The sequence below is a fragment of the Marmota marmota genome, unplaced genomic scaffold, assembly GCF_001458135.2.
Source record: "Marmota marmota marmota unplaced genomic scaffold, marMar, whole genome shotgun sequence".
Lineage (NCBI taxonomy): Eukaryota > Metazoa > Chordata > Mammalia > Rodentia > Sciuridae > Marmota > Marmota marmota.
The window spans coordinates 12,301,215-12,326,500 of NW_026000142.1; the positions used below are offsets into that span (position 1 = coordinate 12,301,215).

General features: G+C 31.5%; 1 protein-coding gene across 1 annotated transcript in view; it reads right to left on the reverse strand.

Annotated features, from left to right (window-relative positions):
- Asz1 (ankyrin repeat, SAM and basic leucine zipper domain containing 1) overlaps positions 1-25,043 on the reverse strand; it is a 42,340-nt gene extending 17,297 nt beyond the window's left edge. Inside the window, exons 1-8 of the mRNA XM_015488424.2 lie at positions 24,896-25,043; positions 24,386-24,485; positions 20,658-20,780; positions 18,467-18,578; positions 3,751-3,862; positions 3,035-3,169; positions 1,191-1,315; positions 264-339 (exon numbers count right to left, since the gene is read on the reverse strand). Coding sequence (XP_015343910.1) covers positions 264-339; positions 1,191-1,315; positions 3,035-3,169; positions 3,751-3,862; positions 18,467-18,578; positions 20,658-20,780; positions 24,386-24,485; positions 24,896-25,012 — 900 coding nt within the window. The 5' untranslated portion in view covers positions 25,013-25,043. The remainder of the gene's footprint in view (positions 1-263; positions 340-1,190; positions 1,316-3,034; positions 3,170-3,750; positions 3,863-18,466; positions 18,579-20,657; positions 20,781-24,385; positions 24,486-24,895) is intronic.
- Between the last annotated feature and the right edge of the window lie 243 nt (positions 25,044-25,286).

The window sequence follows — 25,286 nt, forward strand, 5'->3', positions numbered from 1 at the left end:
TTCAAAAACAAATGGCTTACATATTTACAGAGGACTTAGCTGGCAAAAATTGTCAAATTCAACCAGCATAAACTTTATTTAAATATCTATAATAATAAAATTTGGGGATACTTACTACAAGTTTAAAATGAGATGTATTGCAAATTATGCAGAAAAGGTATAGCATTAATTCATAGGTATCTTTATGAACTGAAATTTAATGTTAGGTTAAACAACAAATCAACATATATATAAAACTCATTGTAGTTTACCCAAAATCTCACCTTTAATAAGTCTGTCATATGTTCCAGTCCAAGACCATGTAAAAATATTTCCAGATCTCCAAATGCTGTGTATGAACTATACATATTTATAGCAATGTCAATTTCAGAACAGACCATAAATGTACAACTAATAAATATATACTTATATTTTACAGAAAAAAATAGAATAGTAAGAATGAGTCTATATAGAATATATTTGTAAATTTACACTCCAGATTTGATGATGTATCAAAGGAATGAGCAAGTCTTAATTCTTCCTGCCCACCCTTGGGTTGGATATTGAATCTAGGAATTTTTGAACAGGCTAAGCAAGTGCTCTACCACTGAGCTACACCCTCAACCCAAAGCAGGGTTTCCTAAACAAAGATATGAGAGAAAATGCTGATGGTAAAATGTAGTTCATCTTTCCTAAGAATGAAAATATTCATTAACATATATTCCTTGTAAAATTTATGCATGTAAAAATCTCTTCAATTGTGATAAGTAAAAATTAAATATCAGCTTTAAATGGGGTAAAGAATAGTTTATGGTCATATACCAAAAAATAGTATTCAGGAAAAAATATTTTTAGTTTTAGTTTAAAAAATGAGTAATATGCTAAAAATACTCAGAAGCAAGGGATAATACAGTTTGAATACTAACACAGAAGCTGAATCCCTTAAAATAAATTTCATTGGTATTTTACTAAAAGTTTACATTTAAAGCCAAAGTCGTTATACGATTAATATTAGTACACATAAATAAAACCGTCTAAAATTAGGAAGAACAATGCACTTAAAATCCAGACATTTCTAAGTGATATTTAAAAATGCCTGTCAAAGTTTAAAATATCATATATCTTAAATAAGTCACCACATTTACTATAAGTAGTAAAAGCATGCATTTTTAACTTCTGTATAGGAATTCCATTGAACTAAAATATGTTACCCAAATATGTGATCTTTTTCCTTATCAGAATCTGCTGTTAATAGTTTACAAATAGTCTCTTCTTTAGTTAGCTGTTGAAGCTTTCCTTCCAAAGGATTTAAAGTCAACGAAAGAAAGTTGAAGATCTGAAAAGATTCACAAATTAGTCAAATATAGTTAATATTTTTATATACTACAATTGCACTTAAAACGAATGACATATGATTAATTTTCAACTGGAAAATAAAATTTTAGCAAGGTGTAAGGGTCAGAACTTTCATGACCTGTTGCCCTGAGAATTAACTTTTATAAAATCAAGTAAATGCTTTCTTGACCTAAAATAACCAGAAAAGAGTTTTAACTAATTCAAAATAGTAAAATTAGAGAAAGAAAGTAGTATTTTTAGTAATACATAATACAAAACTAAAACACCACTTTAACAAATGACTAAGAATGATTAAGTAGTAAGGTAGTACTTGAAATACATTGCTAAGTGGGAAGGAAGCAATAAACTTGCTTAAATATATACAAATCCCAACTATATACCTCAAAGCAATGTGGTAAAATTTCTTAGTTTTACAATCTAACCTCTTAGTTTTACAATCTAACTTCAAGGCTATGTCATGTAATCAGTCAAAATATAATATCAAATCTCATGTTAATAAATGATTTATGATTCAATATAACCTGTGATGCTCTTAATTATTATATCAAATTCAGTATCATCTGCCCAAAATTTAATGTAGTAAACCGAGTTTTAGTCTTCAAATTTTCAAAGGTTAGAAGAAATAATGCAAACAGCTTTTTGATTTTTTTTTTTTTTTTTTTTTTTTTTTAGTATACTGGAAATTGAACCCAGAGGTGCTTAACCACTGAGACACATCCTAGTCCTTTTTATATTTTATTTAGAGACAAGGTCTTGCTGAATTGCTAAGTGCCTCAATAATCTGCAGTGCTTGCCTTTGAACTCTCCATCCTCCTGCCTCAGCCTTCAAGTTGCTGAGATTATAGGCATGCACTACCTTGTGGGCTTTCTTTTTGAAATTTTGCAAGACTTTAGCAATTAGTCTCTACTCTAGAATAATTTTAGAAATGTACATTTTATTTGGAAAATAATATGCATGTTTATTAGACTGCTCAAAAATTAATGAAAGTTATTTTACATGCAATGTAAGTGGCATGGTCTGACAATTATGTGATAGAACCTGCAGAATTTCATATACTTTAAAATTCAGAATCTCAGTGTTATGAACTCTTGAACTTAATTTACAATGGTATTGTACTTGATCTATGCTTAGAAAGTACAGACCTCTGGCTAAAGCTTTAATATATAAACCAAAAGTTTGTATTCATAAACTAATTTAATATATGGCAAATATTTATCATTGAGTTTTAAAATCTGAATGACAGCAGATCATACACCCGAGTATGTTATCACTTTACCACATAGCTTGTCACACATATAGGAATAAGTGTTGCTTAAAGGATTTAATGTTTAAATTGTCTAACATCTACAAATTAAAATTACACAACAATGTTTTAAGTCCATCTTGATACTTTACTGTTGCAATATGTAAGTTAATTTTAAAAAAATCTAAACCAGTTTGTAATGTTAGTCTAATTTCATTACTAGCAACACAGTAAGAGAAATATCTTTTTATATAACTTATCATATTATAAATGTCTTAATTTAGTAGATGAATAGTAGAAAAATATTAATTGGTTGGATAAAAAATTATTTATACATTTAATAATATCTGAAAAACTATTATTACACTTGTGAATTCCAACAAAATAACATAAAAGTTCTACATAAGATAATGTGACATACCACAGAAAAATTACTTTAACATATAGATGGCTACCTCAAGATGTTTATTTCTTTTTGCAATCTCACTTGGTGTCTTTCCATCTTTGGTTTGTAGCATTTTATTAGCTCCAAGTTCAAGCAACTTCAAAACTACATTTTTATGACCTTGACGTGCTGCCCATGTTAAAGCCTATAAGGGGAGGAAAAGCGGATTGCTTAAAGAGAAGGAGTGTACATGAGATAGACAGAAAATGTTTCCAAGAGTATTAATGGCACAATAAAAAAGAGAAAATGGTTAATAAACAGGATGATGCAATCTTTTCATTTAACAATATAATATAAACATATTTCCCACATTGTAATGTAAACATACTTCCTACGCTATAATTGCAAAGCAGATTGCAATATTCACTGATTTTATAAAACCAAATAATATTTTAAAGTTAGGCACTGTTATGGAACAAAATGATTTATTTGCCAATCACCAAAATGTTTTCTACAAAAAAAGAATCCTTAGTATATTCAGAGTCCAGGTTTTGTTGTACATTATAACTTTTGTCATGAATAATGACTACAAGAGTCAAATAATTCCTTTTTTTCTATTCATTTGTTGCTGTTTTTCACCAGTGATAATATCCTAGCTCTTCTATAATTATTACTTCTTAAAAACCCTCTTTGTAATAAAACAACCAAATATCTATTTTGTAGATTATCAACAATAATAACAAAATAGCAAAAATTAAAAAGAAATATTGTAAAAGTGTTCCTTACAGCATAACCATTCTCATCCTGGGCATTAACTTCTGCTCCATGTGCAACAAGGAGAGCAACAACCTGAGGGTGACCATCCCGTGCAGCATACATTATAGGAGTCATAAGTCTTCTAAGGAGGAAGAAAAAAAGAAAATTTGTTTTAAGACTGCCATTAACAACTGCTCAATTTCATGAATTTAATTATACACAATACTATCAGTATTATTTTGAAAGCAAAAAAAGGCATAAAAGTATTTAATAAGTCAGGTGATTTAAAAATTTAATTTCTAGCAAAAAGTAAATATAAAAAAAGAGATGACACTTAAAGTACTGAATGCTAACACAGCACCCTCTAGTGAAGAAAAGTATTAAAATATCACTAAACCACACTTTCTAATGATTTATTAATTTATATATTCACCTAGGAAATTATTAGGTTACCTGCACTATGCTTATGCTGGGGATACAGTGATGAATTACACAAATAAAGCTCCTACTTCACTGGATTTGCTCATTCTAAATGCTTATTACATTTTATTTGGCAAATTGCCAAAAAATGTAAAATTTAAAACTTTCCCTTATTTTTTAATGTATCCTTATTATGATTCTATTTTAATTTAAGACTAAAATAATTTCATTCTGAGTTGAAGGCTTACTCCAATCAAGAAAGAGATCAGTCCAATAATTTAGCCTGCCTAACATTTTTTAAAAGTACTTTCTGGGAGATTTGATTTACAAACAAATAACTTCAGAAAACAACAAATAAAATAAGTTCAAAATTCTGCATTTTTATCTAAGAAAGTTTATGTTGGATATTCCTATTACTTACAATACCTATAAACAGAAATTTTCTCTATAAGGATTATTAGTGTTAGGTATATTCTGAATTTGATTATTTCATACCAATGTTTATAGCAGAAAACAATTCACACATTTATCTGTTTCTTCTGTTTCCTAGTATAATTCGATTGTCTTATTTTAAACTATATGCTAACTTAAAACATTCCCTCCTTTACCTTGAATGTTCCCTACCTAGTTGTTTTATTAAGAAAGACCATTTTTATAAAGTGAAGATAGGATTTTCTGGATAATTAAGCAAACATAAAAAGTACATGCTTTTTATGAAATTATGAATCAACTAATTATTCTAATTCTTTACTACATCTAAATGAGACCTCCTGGTGTCTCTCCTCCATTCCACATCCCCCTCACAAAGCCCAAATCTGTAACCTCCTCAAATCTTTCCTATTTCACTAAGCCATCATTAAATTCATTACTCAGGCACAGGACTAATTAATGAGTCTTCTCTATCACTCCATATATAAGTCATCAGGAGGTCCTACAGGCTCTACCTTCAAAATATATTCTGCATCTGAGCACGTCTCATCACCTTGTTGGCCATGGCAGTAGTCCAAACCATATCATCTTTCTCTGACCTGTATTATCGTAAAAGCCTCATAATTGTTTTCCATGCTTTTAATCTTGTCCACTTAATTCTCTTTAAAAATGCCAAGTTGTTCCTTTTCAGGGGAACAATGTTACACTGGTTTCGGACTACTGAAAAAAGCTGAATTTATCAAATGGAACAGCAAAATCCTATCCAGTCTAGCTTATCCAAAATTAATTGACTTTTTAATACTGTCTAAGTGAAACCAGCAATAATGTTGCATGACAATTCTGAAAGGAAAAAGAGTAATTCTAGTATTTCCTTCTTGTTAAAGTTTAATGAAGTAACAATTTCATTAACTCCACAGGAAAATTTTTAAAAATTATATTAACTGATCTATTCAAGTAACATGGTAACTATTTGTGCTACTGACACTCTTTCAATGCTAATTTTCATTTTATTAAGATTCAATGTAGAAGCTGGGTTGTGGCTCAGTGGTAGAGCACTTGCCTAGCATGTGCGAGGCCCTGGGTTCAATCCTCAGCACCACATAAATAAAGATATTGTGTCTGACTACAACTAAAAACTAAATATTAAAAAAAAGATTCAATGTAAAGAAGTCTTACTCTTTTCAAACTACTGCAATTTGGTTCTGCTTGCTCCTTCTAACAAACAACTTTTTTTTAGCTTGTTGTATTTTCATTAATTTTGACTTTTATCGTTATCAGAAATTTTCCTTTGTTTTACTTCACTTAACACTAGTAATGTTTAATATCAAAGTGACTTTCACACTCTTTTTCTTCAACCATTCTAATGATCAGGATTTAGCTATTTTTTTTTTTTTGTTGTTGTTGTTGTTTTTAGGGCAATATCTCGGTCTTTTAGGTGATAAATCAACTACGTTCACATTTAGTATAATGACTGGTATACTTGACAAAATTCTTTTCTGTTTTTGCTGGTTTACTACTCATTACATTTTCCTCTTGAAAATCTGGTGACTCTATGCTTAACAAAAAAAATCTATTAAACATTATACTTTTCTTTGCTCTTAATATCCTGCAACACATAGTACAACTGCATTCAAAATGTTAGCTGTGCCTCTACTCAAGATGATGACTTTACATTCCGATGTATATGCAAAAATGTCTTTATTTTGCCCTTACTCTTGAATGGCAGAATGACTAAAGATATAATTACAGATCCCAAGTTTATTTCTCAGACTATTTGTCTCCTTCCATATATAGCTTCTATATTGTGAAATACGATAGAAATTTCTGTATAGAAATTGTCTTGTTAGGTAAACTGTCTCTTTAGTAAGCAACTTTAAGGAATTTTGCTTTATTCTTGGTATTTTGAAGTTCACTGTGACGTGTGTTTATTGTAATTTTAAATTAAAATGTATATGCTATCTATTTGTGTATTAATTTGCCATGAGCACAATAGATCTTTTAACCCTAAGGATTTGTGTCTTCAGTTTGGGAATATTCTTGACCATTATTGCTTCAAATACAGCATACCTTCCATTTTCTTCTTCTGGAACTCCTATTAGATACATGTTAGAGTTTCTGCCAAGATTTTTCATTTCTTTTACCTTTTCCTTGTGTTACCCTCTGTGTTGTACTCTAGGCAATTTCTTCATATCTAGTTTCTAGTCCATTAATACACCCTTCAGTTGAGTCTCTTCTGCAATTTTTCATTTTATTTAGTTTTAATAGTCAACAATGGTTTTCATAATTCACTGTACCTGTTTCATAATCCCTATTTGTTATTTGTAAAGGCAAATCCCTCTTTTATTCCTCAGAGCAATAAAGTCCTTTTTAGATTCTATTTTCACTAATCTAAGTCAATCTTTTGTAGAATTTATTGTCCCTGTTTCATTTCATGATGCTTACCTTGCCTAGATTTTAGTGATTTATGGCTGTACACCCACCATTTAGATCCTCTAAATACAGAAGACTCAAGTCACTAACCTTCACTTTGCCTATTACTAATGCAGTTTTTAGATACTGCCAGAGTTCCCATCTGATTCTTTCATCAGTTATTTCTTTTCCATTCATGTCATTCATGTTCGTTGTTCACTTGTATCTACATATTTGGTTTTGCTCTTTAGAATGGGATCTATACTATCATTATGTTCCCAAACTGGTCATTATTTGTGATTTGAAAACCAAATGAAATTTGAAGTTTAGTATTAAAAAACTATTTCATTTTATACTTTTTTATTTCTAACAGTTTCTGAGTTGATTATCTTGGGTTTACCAAATATATAATCAATATAATCTTAATTATAATTTTGTACTCTCTTTCCTAATTAAAAAAAAAAGATCTAATGGCTTAATCTGAGGGAACAGAGTTTAATGTCATAAGTTGGAGGTCAGCAAAATTTTCCTGTAAAAGGCAAGAGAGTATACCTTTTAGGGCTGGTGGAACACACTGGGATATGCATGCCACAACCACTCAACTTTGCTGTTTTAGCATGAATATTGGCATAGACAAGACATAAATGAATCAGCACAGCTGTATTCCAATAAAGCTTTAGAAGTCTGCCAACTTCTGGTTTAAAGTACAAACTATGGTTTATACTAGGTTCAAATCTAACTTTCAGCCTTTCTTGGGTGAATAATATTAAGCATGTTTCTTAAGTTTTTATTGCCTCAGTTTCTACACATATGCATAAAAAATACTTTCTACACTTGTGGCAATTATTTTTTATACTACCATAATCTGTGATAATGAATAATAATGTTCAGTAAGAAAACTACCAGGCACAAAAAAAACCACTTTGTCATTATTAGTTATTTTTATTAACTACATTTCATTTTCTTTCTTGCTTTTTTTTTTTTTTTGCATAACTAGAATGCTTAATCTTTCCTAAAACAATGGTAAAGCAAAAACAAAGGCTGCTTATAAGAATCTTTTCTTGTTCCTGACATCAATGCAAGTGCTGGTAGTGTTTTTCCATTAAGCATATGACTAGTTTTGGCTTCAGATATATGTTTATAAAATTAACTATTCATCTAATCAAATTTTATGAAGGTTATAAAAATAGAAATCTGAAATAGATTTTTAACTTTCATAAAATGCCATTTGGCATCTATTATAATGGTAACCTTCCTTATCTTAACAAAAAATACCTTGACCTAAAATATTTTCCCTAATATTGAACCATTTTTCCATAGTTGACATGAATTTTATTTGATCATGGTATATTATTAATTTAATTTACTGATAACATTAAATTTACTGATACTTCATTAAGGATTTAGGATTTTGTATCTATGTTTATAACTGAGATTGATGTATTTGTTTTTTGGGGGACAGATAATCTCAGAACAGTGTTGTTGCTTTATTAAAAAAGGAACTGAAAGGCTTCTAGTTTTTTATGTTCTAGGACTATTTAGACAGAATTAGTGTAATCTGTTCCTTGGAAGTTTAAAAGAAGTAACTTGTTAAATTTTCATCTGATACTTTTTTTGGAAATTAGGTCTCTAAATTTTTTTTCTCAAAAGATGAATAAAAATCACAACATAAAAATTCTTTTAAAGTATACATACAAAAAAAATTAGAAACAGCATCTTCCTCACATATAACAATAAAAAATTCTGTAAGATGAAATATACAGAAAGATCTTGTAAATAAGTAAAATACATTTGGACCACCAAATAAACTCCCAACAGATATGCGCAATTAATACACAAATATAAATATGTAACAAGAATGTCTAACACTAATCAAAGATTACTGAAAAGCATGTAAGCAAAAAATGAGGCATCATTATTTGCAAATCAGATTGTAAAACAGAGCATAAGAAAATATCTAGTGCTGTCACTATGTATGGCCTCTCAACTATTCTTGCAGATAGTTACTCAACTTTTTCTGAAGATAATTTAGTGGGCTGGGGTTGTAGCTCAGTGGTAGAGCGCTCATGTAGCATGCATGAGGCACTGGGTTCGATCCTCAGCACCACATTAAAACAAAATAATGTGTCCACCTAAAACTAAAGATACTAAATTTTTTTAAATTTAATAAAACTAAAGAAATGTTTTTTAAAAAGATAATTTAGTAACACCTCTCACAATGTTTAATATGCATAAACCTTTGTCTCAGTAATTTCACTTTATGTGTTCTGTAAAAAAAAACAAAAAATCCATGCAAGGTGCCAAAAACATTCTCCATAGTACTTTCGTGTAACACTAAAAAACTGAAAACCATCCAAATGTGTATTTGAAGTTGTTGTAAGCAGCAAGTAAAACCATGTGAACCTGAGCAATAGTGGTTTCATTGGCTCTACTGTATTTCAAGACAGAGTTTTTTATTTTTATTTTTAATTATCAGCATAAGACAAGACAGAGTTTTTATTTTTAATTATCAGCATAAGAGTCATTAAAATTTTGAAAAATAAAATTTTTCAAAATTGTAATAGAAATTTTTATTGTGAGAATTTTAAATAAAAAAATGAAAATTAAAAAACTCTATTTTGAAGTACAGTGGAGCCAATGAAACCAGTGTTGCTCATATTCATGCAAATTAGTTGCTGTTTACAATTCTGAATATACAATCCATGGCTTTGGCAAGCGCAATAATCTTCTGGTTTCAATTCACCACTGTCAGAATAACCTTTAAAAAACATTAATAAGTTCATTCTTCTTAAATTGTTCAACAGCTTTCAGGATCAAATTCCTATTTTTTGTAGCTTGGATTATGGGAGGTAATTATCTAGCCAATGCCAAATTCTGACCCATTTTTGGTTGTACTATTTAAAACTACCTGAAAGAAACATGATTTTTCCTCTTTCTCTACTTCCCCCTTCCTCTCTCCTGAATAATCATTCATACCATCTTTTAATTGACTTAACTCCTATTCATTCTCCAAAACTAAAGTCTGGGAAATTAGCTTTTAGGAAACTTTCACTTGTTATCTAGTTTCGTTAAGCTTTCCTACTTTCTGTGCATTGAGACATCCTCTATTACATGGATGTCTTACTATGTGGAAAATGCCTATTCTATGGTAATCTTTTCTACTGTATTGTCAAGTTCTTGAAGCAGGGGACTGGCTCTTCCATTTTCTGTCCCTACGGCTTAACACATATTAAGTGTTTAACAAAAACCAGCTGAATTTGCTAGTGATATTAAGTAACTTTTTCTTCCTCTACCATGTTTCCTTAAAAATTTTAGTTAACAGTTTTTAAAAAGTGTTGTTTTAAAAGAAAATTTAGGTACATTATGTAAAACCAGAATTAAATTTTTTCCTGGACAATACAGTCTTTAATAAAAAGTCTTTTTGGTTATTCCAATAAAACCTCCACTAGAGGGCATTCAAAGAAAAGTAAAAACAAAACTCTCAACCTGGCAAGGGGAAAAACATTACTTGACAATGGTGTAATTTCTCTGATCTAAGGGTAAAATAGTTAATTTGTATTTATGTACATTTCAGTATTGTGTACTCTTTTTTAATCTGCTTAAAACAATCATAGCTTGGAGATTAATGATACAATTATGATAAACTATTATAGATAATGATAAAATGCTCGGAATTAGAAATCCACTTCCAGCCATCAGTCATTTTATTAAACTAACACTGAAAAAAGCTATAAAATCTGGCAAAATACAACATATGTCTGAAGGTTGCTATGGTTTGGATATAGTTTGGAAGTCCACTAAAGGTTTATGTGTGGAAAGTGTGGTCTCCAAAGTGGAGGTAGGAGATGGTGTGAAAACATTAAGAAGTGAGGCACAGTGAGAGGTCCTTGGGTCAATTGGTGAATTCCCTTGAAAGGTATTCTGTGTGTCCCTGGTTAGCTCTCATAAAAAGATTATAATAAAAGCCCAAGCCTCACCTCACCCAGTCTCTGGTTCTGTGTGAGATATGACTCCTGCTTTCACACGTTCCCACCATTGTTTCTGCCATGAACTCCGTAAGTCCTTACCAGAAGTAAAATGATACAGGTGCCATATCCTTGAACCTCCAAAGATGTGAGCTAAATAAGCCTCTTTACTTTGTAAGGAGTCTATCTTAGGAAATTAATTATAAATACCAAAACTGACTTATACAAAGGTATAAGAGAAAAAACAAGGATGCCAGAACTTGAGAAGTTTGCAGAACTTCACAAGATTGCCAAGGTCATAAAAAGAATAAGTAACAGGATCTCGAGCATGAATTTCTGATACCAAGATATTGCACAAACAAATAATTTTTGATTTTTTTAAAATAGGGTAACTTCCAGGCATGGTGGCACATGTCTGTAATCTTAGCAGTTCAGGAGACTGAGGCAGGAGGATCACGAGTTCAGAGCCAGCCTCATCAATGGCAAGGTACTAAGCAACTTAGTGAGACCCTGTCTCTAAATAAAATAAAAAAGAGGGCTGGGGACGTGGCTCAGTACCCTGCCCACCCAAAAATAGGGTAGCTAGTTACAGTTTTTTCTTAATAATGAAAAATTATGACTCTTACTCTCATACTATAATTTTACAATTAGGAAAACAATATAAAAATGACAAATGAAGGACAAATAACTTTATTAAAGCTTATTACGTTTATTTTTTGTATTCTCATCAAAAACTTCTGATTATTATTACACTGTTGAGGATCAACATACTAAATTTAGATAATTTATAAATAATTATGAACTCATATGCTAGTTCCCTGCCTTCAACAGATAATTCTTTAGGGAATTCATTTTAGTAGAATAATTTATTTTTTTACCTTTGTCCTGTTCATTTTCTGCTTTTAAAAACACCAGCTGATTTCTAAGTATATGAACAGCCACGTTAATGCTATGGAACACCAAGGTTGTTACTACATACATGTAAAATTGCTAACAAAGATAAAATCAGTTCTAACACATAAGGAAAATACAGGTAAATAAAAAGATTAGGGGATTGATAGGCAATTTATAAAAATATATATAAAAAGTTAGTAATATAAGGAAAGATGTTGTAGTGAACTGAAAATTAGAAAATAAAAACTACAAAAATGCTCAGGATGGGGATGTAGCTCATTAGTCCCTCTCCAAAAACAACAACAACAACAAAAAATAAACCTTATACCATCACAGGCTCATTTTTATCCATCAGACTGATAAAACCACAAAGTTTAACATATATAATAGCAGAATGCATTACAATTCTTATTACACATATAGAGCACAATTTTTTATATCTTTGAATATAAAGTATGTTAATACTAACTTATTATTAATGGATAATAATGGATGCTCTCTCACATAGTTCACAGTGTAAAATGGAAAAACTTTTTAGACAACTATTTGGATGTCGTTTGCAAAATTTTGAATGTACAAAATTTTTCAGCATTTTAATTTCTACAAGTCTTTTGCAGAATTAATATGTATCAAGAATATCATCATCATCTTTGTTAAGGCAAATATTTTAAGGCTTACTCTGTGACTGGGTACTGTTTTAAATACCAAACACTTTTATGAAGTGAAAAGACATTTTTATGTCTGTATTATAAAAAATAAACTGAACAAATAAATAACTCAAATTGCAGTGCTAGTAAATAATAAAGCAGGGATTCAAACCTTGGCAATCCGACTCATGAGACATTACTCAAACTACCATACAACACAAGAATGAAAATACTACTAAGTACTAACAAAGATCCCAAACACATTTCTGAGTGAAAAGAACTGTGTGTGTATGTAATTTAAAATAATAATAAAAGAGAATGAAAACACTGGCCAAACTGATTAAAGCAGATATCTCTAAGATAAAAGTTCAAGAAATTTGTTTAGTCAAGGAAAGCTCACACTTTACCACATGGACTACATATTATTTTAATATTGTATGACAAAATGTATTGACTATTTATACATTTAAGTAGGACAAGAATAAAATCACAAAATAAATGACATTTTCCAGTAATATTTTCTAAACAAGTTATTTTAAAAAACTGTTTCCAAAAGAATGTTTCTGCCTGTATTTTGAAAAGAAAGACGTATTACATATTTACCTACAATTAGAAAACAAGTTAGTATTAACATACTTTATATTCAAAGATATAAAAAATTGTGCTCTATATCTGTAATAAGAATTGTAATGCATTCTGCTATTATATATTTAAAAAATAAAAAGAACAAAAAATAAAAAAAGAAAGAAAACAAGTTAGTATTGAAAGCCAAACTGTAAATCTACCAAGCTGCTCCAGTGACATTTACAATCAAATTTATATTCTAAGAAAGAAAGCAACATTTTTCCCAGGAAATCTTCTGTTGATTAAAACAGGTAATAATATTCAATAAGTTAACAACCACACAGTTATTACGTCAAAACCTTGGGCATTAGTTAATATGTGCTATCTTATCAATGGTAATAAAACATCTATTGAAATTAAAATGTCATATCATTTTACAAAACTCTTATCTCATGACTAAACAATATGAATATAACAAACTCTTATGCTAGAAAAATTGCTTTCTAAATGAAAAGAAATCTCTCTTTTTTAATACAAGGTTTCAGTGAGGAAGAAGAACAAACTCTCAAAAACTCTAAAAATAAAATGTTAATTACATGCAATTTTTAAAATATTATTATTACTCTAACAAGAAGAAAGCCAACTTCGTTCTTCAGGCTAAATTGAAGTGTTTCAAATTATGTTGTGTATTCAATAATCTAATATAGACCTTCTCAAAATTTTAACTTATAATACCATTTTTTATTGCATTGTCAATATAAAAAGAAAATAAGAAATGGTAAGTCCGTACAACATCATAAATGTCAAGTTCCAATTAACTTGATCAAGGCCACTTTGTTTTCAGGCCTGAATATGATTAAGCTAAATTAAGTAAAAACATTACTCTGTTCAATACTTCCTTATTCAGTTTGTGGACTTTTTAAATGAAAATATTCAACTACCTACTACAATTTACAGAAAGACAATAAAAACAAACAAAATACTCAGATATAGGCAGCTTAACACAAATATGTGTTTTGTAACAATTAAAAAGTCATGCTGTTTAATTGGTTTGTGTTGAGAACTCCTAAATACAGGTAGAAAAGATGGGAAACATAAGTACATTCTATTGGAAGATGCTGTTTGGATTAAATTATTGTAAATATCCTTATCAAACTTCTGCTACATCAAAGGCACTTACATATTTGAGCACAAATTTTCTGTTCTGTACAAATAACATACCTTGTACCCCTGAGTTATAAGAATTATTTAGACAATATTTAAAAGCAATTAACATGGGGCTTAGTATACAGAAAATATTCAACAAAAGTTTGATTTAAAAACAAAAAACCTAATGCCCTCAAAGAAAAATTCTAAAGCTAAAATAAATAAACCAGTAAATTACCATATCGGCTTGACACAGTATACTATGCTAAGTATCCTCTGTAAAAAGATCTAAGAGAAACACAAGATGTGATTTGTGTCCCAGCAAGTTTAACTTAAAAATGGATTTCAAGTTGCCAGTTCTTTAACATTAGTCCCACAGGAGGGAAAATAAAAATAATAAAAGAAAATAAGATTAAAAGAACAAGCTAGATACCTATGTACAAATAATGGAAAGCCCATTGTGAGGTATTAAATTAATGTTATTTCCAAAGAGATTTTAAACAAAAATTTTAAAAAGAAGTTTCCATAGAAAACAAATAATAACAGAGTTGACACACACACAAAAAAAATACAAACAAACAATTCAAAAATGTCCAAAATACTGATTTTTACTTCTAGTAATAGCAAGTTAGATCAAAATTTGGACCAAAATTTTAAAGCATCTAAAAGAGCTGGATGAAAACAAATTTCAATTTCTTGAAAACTGTAGAACTAAGATACCAAGGAACCAAAATCTAGATAGCAAAAAGCCAGAGAGGTGAAGGTTACATTCACAGTTGTTTTTTCCCTGAGGACATCTGCCAGTTCAGTTTGGATGGAAAGCTCATTTTGGTGGCCTTTATATCAGGAGAAACAAAACTGAAAGCCCTGGGCCTATAGGAGGTAGAAAGCTTGATAAACCATAAGGACAAATTAAGCTGAGACTCAAGGGTCTGTTTCTCCAGGGTTAAGGATAAATCAGTTCTTCGTGTTGTATACTCCAAAATGGTCCAGAACTTCAATCCCAAATTTAAGATTATACAAGTCCTGGATTGATAATACCCCAAACATGTTTTAAAAATATACAAAATTCTCTCTCATAGAACCTCCTAAGCCATATAATTAGTCCTATAAGCATATTTTAAACCTAATGACTAGCACCTAGTCATGAATGAGGAGCATGATAAACATTACTAACAGAAACAAACAGATTTCAGAAATGGAAATGCTCAATCTAAATGATATGTTTATCACATTAAAGAATTTTGCAGGGGAAGCAGGATGTAGTGGGGACTGAATCCAAGAGCACTCAACCACTGAGCCACATCCAAGAGCCACATCCCCAGCCCTATTTTGCATTTTATTTAGAAACTGGGTCTCACTGAGTCACTCAGCACCTCACTTTTGCTGAGAACTCGAGATCCTCCTATCTCAACCTCTTGAGCCATTGGGATTATAGGCATGGCCACCAAGCCTGGCTACAGAAATTATAATCTAAAGCTTGAAAATAGTATCAGGGAAAAAATGAGCTATAAAGTGACACCACAATTTTAAAAAGAAGCAAACCAGTTCTAGAAAGTAAAAGGTAACTCAAATTATTGATTCAACTGGTGAGTTTAACAACAGATTAGAAGGTGTGAGTTATAGAACTGTATGCAGTATTCAAAAGGGATCTAGCTGAACAATAAAAATATAAATATTTCATGTATATAAATTATATACAATTTAAAAACTGTAAACTATTACAAAATTTTTTCAGTACCACTCAGAAAAATTTCTAATTAAGTATAAAAAATTCAACAGCTTCCTCTTAATTTTTATTTTTCTATTTACCAGCTTTTAGTACAAACTGAATCAAGTGATTTGATTCAAATAACTCATTTTCACTACAAAATCTACAAATTCCTAGAATTATCTTTTTGTTCCTAATACACATAAATCTTTCTCTTTTGTTTCTTTCAATTTATCTACAAACTAAGATCCTGTCTTTTGAACTATTTCCAAGAATGAAGAATTTCATGCTACTTTTACATATCAGAATTGGGACTTCTGTCCCTAGTTTAGAGGTTGACTGCTAACACTGCTCTTACTTTCACTTTATGAAGAAAGACTATGGGTCTCACTTTAGTTTTTAAAAAAAGTTAGTGTTCAATGTCTTTTGCAACTAGTAAGTATATGACCATGTAGCTTTCATGAAAATTATAAACTTTATGGCCAATTCTTTACTTGTGCTGTTTTTCTTGAAAGGTAATTTTTCTCAGCAAAAGAGTTGCTCAACAAAAGGGAATATGTCAACAGAATGAAAGTAAATTAATCTAAAGATGTTTTTCTCCCTCACATCTAAATAATGGTTCCCTAAAAAACTTCTGGCACATATTACATGAAACTAAATAAAAATAATATGATTTGTCTATATAATCCCACAAATTTCACTGTACTCTAGGATTTTTTCCCTTTTATATGGATGTATGTTATGCCTACCCCAGAATATTCATTAATACTATCTTTATAAAATCTGCAGCTTAAAAAGCACTATTTACCATGACTTATTTTCTTTTCTGGACAAGAAAGAAAACACAATTCAGTAACTGTATTGGTTCAAGCTTTGAACATTAAAGAAGACAAAGTAGCTGAAAGTTGACTTTTCAAGTTATTTCTCATATCTATTAAATACATAGCTTTCTTTCTTTAACCATGCTATAAAATTATCTATTTTAGTTGAGTACATACCAATCTAAATCTTGTGCTATTTCAAGTTCATTAGCTTTTCTAGGGTTTTCAGCATTAAAATTGCCTTACAGCATGATAGCTTTAAGGTTTTTAGTATGAGATACTAATCTTGTGTCATTTTAATTCAAATGTAATCTGTTTTACCAGATATATTCTATGTATCTTAAAGATGCCATCTAGTTCTTGAGAGGCAAAATAGTCTAAAACCTATGACATTGGCTTACTTAACTTCATATTAAGTATTTAGAAGATGGTATAAGTGAGAGGGCAAAGACCTGACTATCTATAATACTTTGGGGAAAATAGTAAAAGAAATTTTAAAATCTGAGATACATCAAGCAAAAACCAATTTTCCATTGAACCCAGAAAAGCAAGTCTTATGCCACTTCAAAAGGTATAAATCAAAACCACAACAGATTTGGAAGTGTACTTTAGCTAGTGAAGTACATGTCCCAATTTCAAGGTGCAAGTTACACCTAATTAGGGATATATTTTTAAATTTTTTTAAAAAATATCTTTCAGTTATACATAGACACAATACCTTTATTTGTTTTACATGGACACAATACCTTTGTTTGTTTGTTTATGTGGTGCTGAGAATTGAATCCAGTGTCTTATAAGAACTAGGCATGAGCTCTACTCCCAAGTCATAACCCCAGCCCTAATTAGGGATATATTAAATGACAGAATAAAAATTTCTGTGAATTGATGTGTTAAAAATATGTAGATAGAATCTTTTTCAGTTCTTTGTAATCTTTATTTGTTTAAACATTGATTATCTACTGTATAAGTCTTGGCCTTTTTCATACTAAATCAGGGTTTCTCAATTTTGTCATTTTGGGATTGGTTATTCTTTGGAGGGCTGTCCCATACACTGCAGGATATTTAGCAGCCTATCTGACCTCACCCACTGAACACAGTGGGTAATGTCTGTCAGGTATGAAAAGCAAAAATTGCCAAATGGACATTGCCAAATGGCCCCTGGGCAGCCAAAGACCACCCTTGAAATCACTCCAATTAGATCAAAATCGTTTTCATCTGGTAATTATCTAAAGATGTACAGTATTCATTTTTATTATTACAGATGTTTCAACAGATCCAAGATTATTTTCTATGTATCTAGACACTATTACATGTAAATTATTACCTAATTAATCGGTGAAGTCTTAGGCATATATAAACACTTTCAATATATTGTCAGTATTTGTGTAAAACTTGTTAAACAGAGAAAGTACTTAACAGGCTTTACTTCTATAACTTGATCATCATATTCTTTTGAGTGTATTAATAGAAAACTACTGTTTGATGTCAACTGGTCCTTCTCAGTCCAGATGTCTATAATATTCCTCTAAAAGTTAAAAGTTCAATTTTTATGATATCCCCTTCTCTTGGTACTCTTATATAATTGGAACTAGAAACTTATGACCTAATTTCATCCATCAACTATTTGGCCAAGTAAACAAACACTGTTTATGATTTTTAAAAATTCATACTATGAAGTGTTTAACAGGATGATAATGAAAAGTATCTTCAACATTTTTGAACCAACAGTAAGGCTCTTACCTACAAGCTACATTTGGATCAGCATTTCTTGAAAGTAGCAGCTCTACACACTTCAAGATCTGTTCTTCAGAGCCACGAGCAGAACATGCAGTTATCAAAATAGTCTGCTTATCTACAATGAATAACAAAACAAGGAAATAACCTTATACTTTAGGAAGTATATCCTCATACTTTAGGAAGTATATCTAATTGACTTCCTTACCTTTAAAATATTCTATATGTTTATTGCACTCTAGAATTCTACAAACTCTTCCCAAATCTTATGCATAAGATTAATTCACCAAAACAAGAGATCAGGGATAAATCCCATTCATCCCCATTTAGTATATGCACAATGCATTTCTTAACTTCCTTCCTCTATTCCATTTCCTCAAGAGAATAGCAAGTGATGAGGCACATGACTGTGCCACACTGCCTGAATATGAACACTTTTTGGTTGATTAAAATTTGCCTTCCTCAACTTATGACTGGAAAACGAGCTGTACTCTCTGGTTTCACTTCTTCTCACCCATTTGACAGTTCTTGAAATCTAGCTTATAACCTTCCTATTGAAACTGATACAACTGCCACATTTAATCTTTGTCTTCTTGATCTGTCTGAACTCACCTTGTTCCCTAAAACTGTTCTTCCCTTGGCTCCTATGGCATCAATGGGAAAGAGGATAGATTTAAAAAGAAAAAAAAACACTTCTCAATTAAGAACTCAGTAATTCAAAAAAGGTCACCATAGATATGGTTTATATTAGACATAGCATATGACACAGCATATGACAAGTTGTATAACAAAAGGATAATCAAAGGTAGTATCATCTGCCCTAGCTCTGCCACTGATAAACTGTGGGTCCAGTCATGTCTTAATATCTCATTAGATATAATTTATAAGTAAATTGAAATTAATACCTACAATCTTTATGTGTACATTCTGAGAAAAATAGAAAGTATTTTATAACTGTATGTATTCCTCTGATTACAAGGAAGAGAAGCAGAAAAAGAAGTTTTTGAGCAGAAAATTTTCTATGCTTTTAAAAATCTCAAGCTTAAGTATAGCTTTGAGTGGTATTTTTAACAACAAAATAAAAAACCTGATTAATCATGAAAATAAGAAAGATTTTTGTAAAATAAAGAAGAAACGATAGCTATAGTTTTACAAGTATCTAATGTACATACAAAAAAAACTAATGTGAAAATCAATTCTAAAATAATTATGAAGTAAATTCAACGGCCTATTATAAACAAGTTAAGCCAGGTACAGTGGCAAATGTGTGTAATCCCAATGACCTGGAGGCTGAGGCAAGAGAATTTCAAGTTTGAGGCCAGCCTTGGCAAGGTGGTGAGACTTTGTCTCAAAATAAAAAACATAAAGGACTGGGATGTAACTCAGTGGTAGAGCACCCTGACTTTAATCACCAGGACTGCAAAACAAAACAACAAAAAAGTGATTTATTAAATAAATATAACAAACTATATTTGCATATATACTTTTTAAAATTTATTTTTAATTTTTATTTATTTAGGGAGGGGGCTGCTAAGGATTGAAGTCAGGGTCATTCAACCATGGAGCTACATCCCCAGCCCTATTCTGTATTTTATTTAGAGACAGGATTTTACTGAGTTGCTTAGCACCACACTGTTGCTGAGGCTGGCTCTGAAGTCTCAATCCTCTTGTCTCAGCCTCCCAAGCCTCTAGGATTACAGTCATGCACCAAAGTGCCCAGTTGCATGTATACTTTTGTTCTTTAAGAGTATTCAAAGAACTACCAAGTGGGAATTATTTACTAAGAAAAACAGAAATAAATATATTTAATAAACTACTTTTGAAACAACTTCAAGTGATATAATTCAAAGTTTATAATTTCATAAACTAATTTTCAGGTACTTTTCCAAAAAAATAGCAGTCTTTTGATTTTTTCAATGTATTTTTTATTTAAAAATAGCCAAACCTTCTACTTCAGAAATTAGATGTACATACCTATATGTAATTTAAAAAACACATATCTGGAATCTATCTTCTTGGAAAGACTTTTTCAAAATGGATAGGTTTCTAATTTGACTTTGCATATTATTTAACCAATTCAACTAACAGAAAGATTTTTTCCCAAACTGCTTTAATTTATTCCCCCTTGCCTAATTGCTGCTTGGGATTCAAAGATTCATGGTAGACATAATCAGTTAAGTTATCTCAAACATCTTACCCTTATCAAAGCTTGCATTAGCACCTCTGTCCAAAAGGACCCGAACCATCTCTACATTGGCAACACTAGCAGCATACATCAAAGGAGTCCATCCATATCGAAAGCTGGAATCTACACTAATGCCTGTCAACACAAAAACAAGGTTTTGAAAGTCTCACCATAAAAAAACAAAACAATAGCAAGAAGACCCTCACTGTAATGTGTGTAACATATATATGCATGGAGAAATACACCATATAGTTTATTCTAGAAGAGGATTTCTTGGTAATAATGGTCCTAGAAAAATAGTAATATTGTGACTAATAAATTTGTTAACTTTAGTTTCACTATAGACGCTATATTCTAAGAGACCTGACCTGACCAATGTTTTATAAAATATAAATATAAAATAGTTTATAGTATAATAGGTTTTTCTATGCCACTTTTTTCTCTCTAGGGGAGTTGGGGAAGGTTTCAGGGAGGGAATATGTCTTTTAGATTAGAATATTATACTCGGGCAATATCCAAGATTGTGAATACCACAAATTTCCCTAAGACATCCTAACTTCCCCTTCAACACAAAACTTGCCCATAGGTAATCAGATAAAAAATGAAGTTAAAAAGATAGGTTACATTATGAAATCTCTTTTAGAAAATACAAACTATACTTTGTGAACAAGGGATTAACATCATTATATCGGTATTATAAAGACAACACAGATATATCACTGTTGAGAATGGCAGGATGCAGGGAGACCAACTTACAAACATCAAACTAAGCACAGGAGAGAGAGAGAGAGCAGGATGGGGTGGGGGGTTGTATAACTAAAGGATATTCAAAAGTAGTATCATCAGAATTTAACATTACTTTGAGAAGGTGGAAAAAAAAGAACAAATTGAAAATTACTATCAGGTTCTACCTTAGAAAAATGAATAATAATCAATGAGCTAGAATTCTCTTCACAGATATCAGGCCTTAGGAGTAGGATAAAGTTTCAGAGTGGAATTAGGGATAGATACTAACCAGGACAAGAATCCGATGACCTTCAAATCTTTAAATACTTAATGATAAAAATCCTTGAAATTATATGATTTTCCTAATAATACTGATTGGTTTGGTTACATACACACTCAAAAAAAAAATGAAATAAGTGTTCTAGGACTGGGGAAGAGCATAGAAGATGTAATATAAGGATAAAGTAATGAACACAATCCATTACATTTAGGTAAAACCTTTTTTATAAGGTCGTAGAGATTGATTGGCAATCTCTCTCTTCAACCTAAGTAGTATTTGCTAGTCTCAAGAAGGAAAACAACATTTTTATTTCAAAAAAGGAATACCTGTAGGTGGAAATACCACTGAATATGGACTTGGCTTTAACATTGTATAATTTACAGATTTTATAGTCTGTGGCTATAGATTATTCCACTTGCAAAGATGAAGGGACTATCACCAAGAAAATACAAACTTGGGGCAGGGATCACTTTTTTCTATTGAAACATTAACTCACTGAAACCATGTATCTCCAATTCCCAACTGTCTCACTTTAATTGGTATAATGTAAATGAAAAACACTGGGAGAAAATAATACTTAACCATCTTAGTACCTACATAACATGCTATCCCAACTGGTCACCTCTAACAAATTTTCTTCTTCAAACTACTATAACTGAAAGCATATGATGAGTTCAGAAAAAAAAAATCATTGTTTTCTCATTCTTTTCTTATTGATAGTACTGCTTGAATTGTGATAGTAAATGCAGAAAAAGGAAAAGACATGAAACAAAAATAAATAATGCATTTTGGTATAAAAATCCTTATCATCACCTCTAATATTTAAATTATTCAGTTCTAGGTATAGTGTTTAAAACAGGTATTTTAAAGGAATAACACAATATACTTATATAACTCAAAAACATTCAAAATAACACTACATTGTTTATGGATATATACATATATCATAAAAATATAAAAATTCATAGGAATAATACACCTCAACTGTAGGAAAAGTGGTCATCTGTGTGTGTGGGTGGAAGGGTGTTTCTATACCTTTCTTGAATATGTAAAATACTTCATGGAGAACTAAAAATGTTAGTAAATGCCTGTTACTTTTTTTTTTTGTACTGAGGATTGAACCCAGAGGCACGTAACCGCTAAGCCACATCCCCAGCCCTTTCATATATTTTATTTAGAGACAGGGTCTCAATGAGTTGCTTAGGTCATTGCTAGGTTACTGAGGCTGGCTTTGAACTCATGATCCTTCTGCTTCAGCCTCCTGAGCCCGTGGGATTACAGGACTGTGCCATCTTGCCTAGCATGATTTCACTTTTAATTAAAGTTTTCCAATGGTATTGAAATATGTTTCAAAAAAATGAAATAAATTCAAAGGCAAAATAACAGAAATAGTTTTTAAAATGTTAAATATGGAGAAGCAGGGTAAAATACCCCAAAACCAACAGTAATAGGGGTGAGAGTGGGGACAAAAAGGTATCTTTCTACCTTATACCTATATATTTATTATTGTTTTTTTTTAAATGTTTTCAGTTTTAATAATTAAAACCAAATTTCAAATGACTGACTAAAAACTTAGCGGTAGGCTCTTTCAATAGACTCAAAAACCCATATTTGCCACCAATCATATCCAGTCCTAATCCTCCAAGAGCCTCCATCACCTTCATTGTGCCTAGTCCCACAATTCCCAGGACAAATTTCCTTCTCTAAAAAAAAAAAAATTTCTGCCTATTCTACTCCATCCAAAACTACAAACACCATACATATAGTCATATTAGTTATTCTGGTCTCTTTATCCTTATTCAAATTTCATTCAAGTTCATTCTTCAAATAGAAACCCAAGTTCCACCACCTGTCCACCAAATCAAACATCTTTTTCATTTGCTAAGAATAATAACTAACATTTATATATTGTTTATATGTTCTATACCCTTAATTTACATGTTATCTTATTTTAATTATCTTTCCCCAACAACCCTTTTTTATAAATGCATTCTCATGGTTAGTAATCAAAGATGGATCTGACTTGTTTCCAAAAGGTTTTAATTTCTACAAAAACCATGTATCATCTCTAACACTGAATAAAAATATTTTGCTATATACAATCTCATCTATTTTGTGTGTGAATGTTTTGTAGCTATAACTAGATGGTAAATGCCTGCTATATCTTTGCATAATTTCAACCATTACAATCAACAATTTACATTTGTATGTGAAAGTAATCTTTAAAATATTTAATTCACATAAGAGTATAATGGAACCCAGGACAGAATTGTGATGTTTTACATAAACAAACAGAAAGTTTAATTTTCCTAAGGAACTACAGTGAGTGGGCAATAAAACTGGAACAAATATCCAGGTTTAAATATTATTTTTTAAAAATAATATTTAAGCTCAGACCTTATTCCACCGCAACAAAAATACAGAAGGAGGAAAAACCATAAAACTACAAAATATATAAATAGAAACAATTCTTGAGAAATGTAAATTACAGCCAAGTAAATGCTGAAAAACAAAAATCACTTCTTGAACGAAGTGGAAGAGCCGATGGAAGCTAATCAGGGTGGCACTCTCAATGTAAGGGCAAAGAAAATAAGGCAGACAGAACTCAAAAGAACAACTGATGTATTAACTATTGGTTGCGTTTTCGTTGGAAAGCAACACAAGCCTCCTGAAACCAGGAATGCTTGTGAACTTAGAAAACTGTGTTCAGCTGACTTTACCCCTTAACTCTCACCAGAATCTAGGAGTTCCTTCACTAAGGAAATATCTCCAGTGGTCAATGCTTTCTTAAACGTTTCATTCTTTTCTTCTATAGGCAACGGCCTTTTTAATTTCTAAAAAAAAAAAAAAAAAGCACAAAATGAAACATCTTTTCATTTCCAGTACATCAGGAAATTGTAATGTCTGATGAGGTACACGGTATGTCAGGGTTTTGGTCGACATATAACATTAGCAGCGAAGACTCCATGTCTAAAACTATCTTTAGAGGGAATGAACAATGATAGGTCCAAACCCAAGCAAGAAGCTCCATCCACAAGACAAAGCAGTGCATCCGATGAAAACCACATTTGGGGAACAAAAGGAAAATGTGCGGGTTCGATTCGGTTCAAACTCCCCAATTTACAAACACAGGTAAAAAGGGAAACACGGGCAAGGAAGTTAGTAAGTTTCCCCGGGCTGGGCCTAGCCTTCGAAAGCCAGGAGCCAACAACAGCTGCTGTCGACACAAGGCTTCCTCTGCTACCTGGGATGCCCGGTCGAGGTACCCAATCTCCCAGCCGTCATCCTCGCTATCGCTACTCTCGCCTCCGCCCGCCACCGCCAGGCCCCAGAAGGGGCCCGCAGCAGTGCCCGCCGCCATGCCCGCCTGGACGCTCTTCCGGCGCCTGCGCAGTGTGTGCGCACAGGGATGCGCGGGAAGCGTTGCACCGGAAGGAGCCACGCGCGAGCGCCTTGGCCTCCGGGCGCAGGCGCATATCTGCGCGCAGCCCACACTTCACCTTGGGGTCTCGGACTAAGGGAGAAAAGGGGTGGAGATCGGGGGTGGCAACTCTTGGCGTGTCCGCCTGATCAGCCAGGCTGACAGGATCCAGACCAGAACTTCCAATTCCTTTCAGGAATTCTCCCGCCTTTTC